At 31.3% G+C, this 8991-nt stretch overlaps 1 protein-coding gene across 5 annotated transcripts; it reads right to left on the bottom strand.

Moving 5' to 3' along the window:
* Window positions 1-2831: 2831 nt before the first annotated feature.
* LOC112797610 (uncharacterized) lies at window positions 2832-8480 on the bottom strand. Of its 5 annotated transcripts, none has more exons than XR_011881481.1 (9): window positions 7864-8445; window positions 6518-6619; window positions 5769-5990; window positions 5184-5242; window positions 4985-5076; window positions 4759-4888; window positions 3983-4045; window positions 3615-3691; window positions 2832-3143 (listed from the first exon to the last, which is right to left on the bottom strand). XR_011881481.1 is itself a non-coding variant. In XM_025840638.3 (9 exons), exons 1-9 carry the CDS (start codon window positions 8314-8316, stop codon window positions 3131-3133), a joined length of 1194 nt encoding a protein of 397 aa, XP_025696423.1. In that variant the 5' UTR covers window positions 8317-8480; the 3' UTR covers window positions 2832-3130. The 5 variants fall into 5 exon arrangements, 2 of the variants coding, with proteins under 2 accessions (XP_025696423.1, XP_072092236.1); XM_025840638.3 differs by having other exon boundaries at window positions 4759-4871; window positions 7864-8480; XR_003199836.3 differs by lacking the exon at window positions 2832-3143 and having other exon boundaries at window positions 3400-3691; window positions 7864-8464.
* Window positions 8481-8991: the final 511 nt, after the last annotated feature.

The following is an 8991-nucleotide window of genomic DNA, read 5'->3' as shown; positions in this document are numbered from 1 at the left end:
TTATAATAAAATTGTTGAAAAAAAATTTGAATGATTAAATAATTTATATCACGTGATATATGCCATAGAGGATTAAGAAGCATGCCAAGCTATGAGTATGTCATCAAATAGTTCAAAATTAAATATAAAGGAGTTTAAACATATTTGAAAAATAATATTTATTGATTATCATTAGAATAATTATATAATTTTAAATATAATAAATATATAATTACTAATATTATGTATATAAAATTATAAATATTATATTATATAAGATAATTTAGTCACCAAAAAAATATTATATAAGATAATTTTAGATATTGTTCTTTAACATTATCTAAAGTAGTTTTATAAATCCGGTTTCTTGTTGTATACTTGAGTCTCTTTCGCTGCTTTTTCTTCCGACGGTTAGTTGTAAGAGTTTTGTAAATTAGCTCTAAAACAACAATTTAGGAATGAGTTTTGCAAACAAAATATAAAGTCAAATTCTAAATTGAGCTCTAAACTATATTCAATCTTATCATACCTATACAAATTATGAAACTAGTTGAAGCGATATTAATTATATATAAGTAATTTTATAGATAACCTGAACCTTTATCCACATTTTTAATAAATGGAAATTCGTGAAATCTACTTTAGATAAAATATTATTTAGTTGACAATGCATATCTAAGTTGTAATGGCTTGACATCATCACACAAACGTCATAAAGACTTTGACATATAGTAATGCATTTTGGTTGTTTCTTCTCGTGTAGAATAGTATTTGTGATTTTTGTTCTATTTTAATCTCATGCATTAAATTTATGAAAATTCTTCATGTCGAGTTCTCTTCTTTTTTCTTTTTCTTTTTTTTCTTTTCTCTCTCTCTCTCTCTCTCTCTCTCTCTTTCGTTTTCTTTTTCTGGTTATCACTCTGTGTGTGTATTTTAATTTTTATCAAAATTTGAGAACAAGTTTGTCTTGAGTCTTGACTTTTACAGTTTTACTTTGCTACTATCCATTGACTTCCTTAAAACGTGGATTAATTAACCACTGCCATACTTTCACCTAAGCGTAACAAAAGTGACTAAGTGAGCCATCAATCAATGACTAGGTTTTGATTTAAATCTTCCTAATTACTTGAAGATTTTTATTATATTTTCTTAAAAGTGCTCCTGTATAATTTTTAGGCACTAGTTAAGAAAGTTGACAAACAAAAAAAGTGGATTTTAAAACTTCTCTTTTTAATTGCACTCTTTTTCTTTGCGAAATATCTAAATAATATTGTCTTTTTTTTTTATAAAATGAACATTTTTTTCATGCAAAATGAATATAATATCATTTTAGTCTATTTGACCAATATACCGTACAATAATCATTATATTATATAATAGCGATAATTATTTGGTTGAATGAAGTTAAATTATAATTATAACAATAATATATTATTTTTGTAATAAATTTTATTTATTTTAATATTTTATAACATAATATAAAAAATAACTTGTTAGAAAAAGTTTAATCTAAAGTATTTTATACATTTCAATATTTATGATAAAATATTAAAATAAATAAAACTTATTTATCATTAATATATATATATATATAGTGATTATTAAAAAATATTTTGGTCAAATAGACTAAAGTGTATATTATTTGAATCTTGTAAAAGAGAGTGTATAGTTTATAAATAGAGGTAAAGAAAGTGGCATATAGATATATTGCAAAAGAGCAGTGTTATTTTCTATTTTCTTTATCTAATTGATTTATGCCTTTTTTTTATAAGAAAATTAATGAGTTTATTCTTTATGATGAAAAGATTACAGAAGATATAATTCAATTTGACAAATGTAACTATTAGGGCGTCCTTGGACCCTAAGAAAATGTATTAATCTTGTGAAACAAATAGCACAACACGTAAGTCGAGATTCTACGCGAGGTTTATAGACACGAGAAACTTAACATAGTGAATTCATTTACCAAATCTATTCCTTTCAAGCAATAAATAACGGGGTTTGCATTTAGAAAAAAAATTGTTCAAAGCTGAACTATTCAATGTGTATTTAATTTTTTATCTAATAAAGAACTTTCTTCTTCAAATTAATGTTTTCAACAATCAAAGATATCGTAATTTATACGAAAGATATATGGTTGGCCGCAAGTAATATTATTTGTTATATATGTATATGTAATGATAATTGGTCTCACGGCGGAAGAAAATTTTAAATTCTAGTGCAGATAAAATTTAATTGTGATAGTGAGAAAGAATTTACAAATGATTAAATGATCATCTTTAAATTTAAATTATTCTGCTCTCTAGAAGCTCGGCTCATTTGTCTGAACTCTGTAATTTGCATTATTTTAATCGTGGTCCTCAGAGACTAATGTAATATCTCAACTCTCAAGCAACAATGATTGATGAAAATGATCAACCTAAAAAGTAAAAACTTTACCTCTTCTTTCTTTCTTTATGCTTTTGGGCTTTTGGCTCTATTTTAAGGATTTCCACCCCCCCCCCCCCCCTTTGACTTTGAAGCTTTCTAATCTTCTTTCTTCCAGCAAAAATATTTCCATCTATAGGTAGCCTTTGACATCATTATCATCAAAACTGACTCTGATTTGAGCACAATATCTTTCCATTTTGCACTTCAGTTTAACATACACAGTATCTCTCTTTCATTTTATGAGAATCATTTATTTAAAGTAAACCATAAATAACTTTACGGACATACGGCTTTCAAAAGCCTTAGCAACACCCTCTAGTCACAAATAAATGAATAATAGCATGTAAGACGGCATAAACTCATAAAGCCAGTCTAAAAAAAATTTCAAAGCTAGGCCAAAACCTCAATGTATAAACACAAGATTTTTATACTAGAAAATATATATATCTTGAACTATACTAGAACAATTCATATGATACATGCTTAGAGAAGTTTCAAAATAAACAGCTGAATATCCACTACAATTAAATATAATATTAATATAACACTATTAAATATACGGCAAACCAGAGCTATCCACTAAGTCAACATCTTAATCTTATTAACATAAACAACTAAACAAGCACCAGAGTCCAGGACCCAAGGGCAAGGGGAAGGGAACCAACAAATCTGGGATTCATGGCAGTAGATTGAGCGATAGACAGGAATCTTTTGAGGTTTGTCATCTTTGGCAACTGAATATACCAGAAATCTATTAATTTCAGATGAAATCATGGCAGGTGTTCACAGATACAGCATGAGATGAATTTATGCTCCATATGCGTGTGCGCGAGCAGCCGCACAGGCGCACATCGAGCATGACATGAATAATGTTAACTATGTAAGCAAGCCAGCAAAGTAAACTAAAAAAGCTGCGACTTTATTTAGAAACATCTGTTTGTGAAAAAAGGGTATAACAAAAAAATGTAAGCCAGACGTGAATACCTCGTATCCAATAATCATTTAATAAGACCAATTTAATTTAATCAACTAGAACACTATGCAATTTCGCACTGTCAATGAACCACAAAATCTTGCCTTTTGAGAAAAAGGGTTAATTACAAGAAGTAAAGAAATGTAGCTATTACAAGGATAAGGCTCTTTCTTGTTTGCTAACTCTAACAATAGTTTTACAAGTTCAGTTGACCAAATTCTTGATTACTTACGTTGATTGTTGAGCGCCAGCTTGTTGTATCAACTGAGAGTATATATATTCATCAACTCTCTGTTTTGCCAATGCTACCTGCTCAAAAAGTCAAGTTACAACAAAAAGTATGAAAAGCATTGAAATAGTCCAAAACCAAGGGGAGAAAATGCTTGTTAGTTATGACTTCCCCAATACCCCAAATTTACAGAAATAAACAATAAAAAATATATTCAAAACTCTTGGACAAGTAAAAACTAACACCAAAACATTTTTGATAGAGGGACCAAGTTAGAAAAATGTCATGCATATGGACCAAAAATACATTTTAACATTTTTTTTAAAAAAAAAGGAAGATTACTATCTAATAGTCAGTAATAAATGAGACACCTGTTCAGCACTGCCGCCAAATTGAATATGCCTATGCTTCTGTTCACCTTTTCCGCCATAAACCTGCAATAGTTTTGCAATCGATTAAGGTATAAATCAGTTCTGCAAATCAGAAAAGACAGTAAAGAGTATTATAAATAGTGAACGAATTCAGCAACAGTCATTTAATTTACACCATATATAATGGAATATAAGAAAACACATTCTTTGATTTATGTACCACTCGCCTTTAACTTTTATGTCAACAACAACCAAATCTATGACTCTGTTGATTTCTCAAGTTACCTACAGCTGAATTGGTGAAATAAATTAAGTAATAAAACATGCTAATTGCTTTTTCAAATAAAGAACTTAATCACAAAATCCTCAAAGCTTTTCCATAATAGTCATTCAAGTAATGCAGAATTTCAATTTCCTCATACTTGGTAATGTTTTATTAAAACTTTTTTGTTCCCTAATGCAGTGTCAATGTTCAATCTGTATAAGCATTGAAAAGTTTTTCACCAAAAAGGTAGAACACAAATATATATGTCCAAAATGGATATTGGTATGTCTGAGTTTATGACTCTATGTTTTACAATCTTGAGTCTTAAAATGGTTTCAAATATATTCACTTCATTTGTGATACATGTTTCTGATCCTATGCTTATGTTAGTAGCATCATAACATGAATGCAAGTAGCCCCCAAAAAAAACGACATAGGCCTTCAAATTGATGCTCACATACTTGAGCCATGGATCTGCTTCAATCCCAGTAGAAGAGACTAGACCACTAACCTTTATCATGGCTCCAGACTCACTTCTGATCCTTGATATATTTGATCCGCATCTACCAATCAACCCACCAACCATTGTTTCCGAAATCAGCATCTCGAACGTAACATAATCAACTGCAAGATTGGTTGTCCTAGAGATGAAGTGGTTGTAAGACAATATCCAAAACTTCTTATAACTGCTTAAAAGGCAGCTGAAAGTTGTTCTTATATAGAAAACAATAAATAACCTGAAGTTGGATCAAGATATGTTTGTGATGGTCGAATTGCAGCATAATTATACGTTGGGCTGATTGAAATAACTTGTCTCGGGGGGTTTTCCCTAAAACAAGGAGTAGATATATAATGTCACACACAAAAGAGAACAATATAAATTTCAAATATATATTGGAAGCAGATTTGAAGATTATACAAAGTTCACTACCACACCTTAGTTGACAACCTATCTCCTCCAAAGCCTTCATTACTGCAGGAACATCTCCTGATAGCTAAATTAAGATGAATGTTGATTGAAATTCAGTTGCAGAATCAGATAATTGAAAGAATTACAGAGTAAAGCATCTAGAGATTTGGAATCCCCTTAAGAGCAGACATAAGTATGTATAATGATCTACATCAAATTATAAGTTTGCTAATAAGAGAATTTACCAGCAAAATTTAGAATATTTAGATCCAACTAATTATAGCAGCATTCGTATCAAGGAGAGAAATTATATTTAGTCTAAGATTTCATAATACATCTAAAACTTTGATTCGGCCAAATTAGATAGATAATCCTTCATCTAAGAAATAAAAATAATATATTATTCTAATAATAATTTTTTATATTTAAACCATAGAATCAGGTATACTTCATGAAGATTCAAATAACAGAAAGTCCCCCCCACCCCCCCCCCCAAAAAAATATATAAATTAAGTCAAAACACTTATGGCAAAAGCAAAGATACATAAGTCTTAGAAATAACCAAAATCTTCCATAATTAAAATGGATGAGCAACATTTTAGACATCCAACCTGTACAACTCTATCAGATTCAAGGGCAGAAGCACATAAAGGCAACTGGTTTGGTGCAAGAACTGTAATTGTGGCACCAGAGGAATTCCTCAACTTCTCAATGTTTTGACCAGATACCCCTATCAATCCACCTGCCTGGGACCCAGCAATCAAGAGTCTTATTGTATTGGCAGCCACATGTCCTACTGCAACTTTTAATGCTTCAAGATTGCTATCATCTTCCTGTTATAAGGAATATAACTTCATCAATTCATCTACTGGCAAAGACGGACAGAAGTAGCACCCAATAGGGCCAATAAAAAAAATTACTAACTTACGTCCATATTGGTCTCAAGTGGACACAAATTTCTAAGTGGTAAAGTACCAACCATAAGTACTCAACAATGATTAGGTTAAAATACCGAACATGGTTTATATATTATAGTTGATCAATGATCATGCAAAAAAGATCTTCCAAATTGTGATTCATGACTCACGAGTATGTATTGTTTCCAAAACTTTGCTCTATCACACAGCAATTTAAGAGTTGATAGATAGAGTAAATGAGTAATGACATGGTAGTGTTATGAATTAATAAAATATACACTTTCTATCAGAATATAAATATAAATATTTAAATTATATGCATATATAAAAATGAATAATAATACTAGATCATTTTTTTAACGGTGGTGTCAATGAATTCAAGTCATAATGTAAATGAGTGAAAAGCTTAACATTGTAAAATCACTCACTCAAGATCACTTTACCTTCAAAATTAAATTGGCTATTTGCTCTAGAGCTTTCTCTGCGTCAGTAACCTTTTCTTCATTGTCTTTAGAACTAATAATGATAACACGCTCTTCATGTCTCTGCCCAGACGGTTCAGCAAACAATAATTACTCAGAACAATAAAGTATAAATTATCTTATAGTTGTATGGTAAAATTCTCCCTAGAATCTGAGTGGTGTCCCTTAATCACAAATAACACCCGAAGCTCCTTTCTGTTTCATCCATTAATAGGTTGGGTCCTATTAATCCACCCTTTATTTTTTAATTAAATGTGTTGTAATCGTAAAAAATGTAGAATTGGTCAACCTGATAAATGTTTTGATTTTTAAATCAATTGTCTTGGAATGTAAAACATATTTTATGATATTTTCTTTAAGAGAGGAATAAGGAAAACATGTATCTTAGGAAGAAAAAATGGCCACCAACACTATCCTATCCCTTTTATGTATAGCAGAAGTAGATAAAAACCAAGAAACACAAACTTTTTGAATTGTGATGTTATTATATCTTCCAATTTGCACCTCTAAGCTAGGAATCATAAGCTTCCTGTGAAACTTTAATTCTATATACTTTGTCTTACTTCTATTAATATAAAATATAAATGATAAAAGATAAAGAAAACTGCTTCCAAAGCTTGTCTCCACAGCTCTATCTTCCCATTTATTTCCTCTTCCAATTATCTAATAGGACTATCTGCCTCAAACATGCACTATACAGTGACTTGGATATGTTCAATAATCATATCCTAGACCAGGTGAAAAAAGAAAAGAGGAACAAAAAAAAGCCTTGTACACTGATGTAGTTATACTGTTATAGGAAATTTGTTGTCACTCAAATTGTGTTCTTACTTCTTACAACAGTTACATTATCCTTCTTTTTTACTGCTCGAATGCACACAACCCAATCTCCATTCTGCTCAAGAGTCTTCACAAAAACTCCATCAAAGCTTAATTCTATGTATTTTCCACATCAAGCAAAATCAAACACGAATATTTTTAAATCCGCCCAAGCATAAAAATACGATAATATGAGTCCCTTCTTGTCTTAAACTGTGAAAGTGTGCATAATTTGCACATTACAAAAGCTTCAGAGCATAGCTGAGAAGCATATTGTCTCGGATCATAGCAGATTAATAACATAAAAAGATAAACACGCTTTCTGAGCTACCAAACTTGGTTCCAATTTCCAAATCCAGATTAGGGATCCCAAACAGAAGAAAAACCTAACCAAGATTTTACCCAAGTTACCTCCCGGAACTATTTTTTTTCCTCTCTCAATATTCAGCAACAAAAGACACTAATGAAAAAACAAACCACGTGCTTACAGCTATAGCGTCGGCGATTTTGATGGTGGCTCTGGTAGCTTCTCGAATCTTCTGTATTCTGCAACCTTCTTTCCCAATGACCTTCCCGATCTGCCTCGACGGAACCACGATCCTGAATATCACGTCCTGTCCCTTGGCGCGCTTCGCCGCAAACAAATCTGCATCGGCGGCGGTGCCGGGAGCCTCGTCCTCACGGCGGCGCTTGCCGCCGGACGATGGGGTTCCGGCGATGGAGGTGTCATAGGAAACCTGGAGGGGAAGCTGGGGGTGAGGGAGTGGAATATGGTGCATCTGCATCTGCATGGGAAGAGGCATGCTCATGGGCATGGGCATGTTGATGTTCATGTTGGGGATATGCATGTGCATGTTCATGTGCATAGGAATGGATGGTGCCATTGGGTTCTGCTGGGGAACCATGGGATTTATTGGAATTTGACCTTGCTGCTGCGACATAGATGTTAGATAGAAGTAGCTGGTTTTGGAGGGTTTGGGAATTGGGAGAGGGAGATCGGAGAAGAATTGAGGAGCTGGTTTTCCAGGGAACGACGATATAGGGTTTTTGTAGATATGCAATGACCAATATGCCCTTCTTTTCTCCAGCAGGTATAACCGTATAAGTTTATTAAATCAATAAATACATCAAATTCATTTCTGAATGTAAATGAACTTCAAATAAACTAAAAAATGAACTAAAATTATTTAAAAAATAAAAAATTTAGTTAATACTTATCCGCAGCATCAGGTAAATCTCAATTAACACACAAATAAATCAAAATTATTTAATGATGACATCAGAAAAAATTAAAACCAATAAAAATATTAGCAAAATGTTTATATTATTAATAAAAAAAATATATTTTGTGTTATTGAAACGCGAACTAGGCTGTTATTAAATTCAATTTGCAGTGGTAATTCAAACTTCCCATCCCTACTTGAGTTTCACATTTGGTTATAAAATTAAATAAATAAATTAAATATTTTATTTATAGATATACATAATTTGTAACCTATTTATTAATTTATGTTGTTTTATTTATCTCATTTATAGTGTAAACAAAATAAGTTTGCACGTATTACGTTTGTACACATGATACCTAAAGAAGAACGATCAATACTATAAATGAGATA

The sequence above is a fragment of the Arachis hypogaea genome, chromosome 4 (genome assembly GCF_003086295.3).
Source record: "Arachis hypogaea cultivar Tifrunner chromosome 4, arahy.Tifrunner.gnm2.J5K5, whole genome shotgun sequence".
Taxonomy (NCBI): domain Eukaryota; kingdom Viridiplantae; phylum Streptophyta; class Magnoliopsida; order Fabales; family Fabaceae; genus Arachis; species Arachis hypogaea.
This window is presented reverse-complemented; position numbering and strand designations above follow the sequence as displayed.

Coding starts and splice junctions, on each gene's coding strand:
- LOC112797610 (XM_025840638.3), bottom strand. CDS start 8,316: ATGTCGCAGCAGCAAGGTCAAATTCCAATAAATCCCATGGTTCCCCAG. Junction 5,243..5,768: donor AATCTGATAGAGTTGTACAG/GTTGGATGTCTA, acceptor ATCTTAATTTAG/CTATCAGGAGATGTTCCTGC. Junction 3,692..3,982: donor TTGGCGGCAGTGCTGAACAG/GTGTCTCATTTA, acceptor CTTTTTGAGCAG/GTAGCATTGGCAAAACAGAG.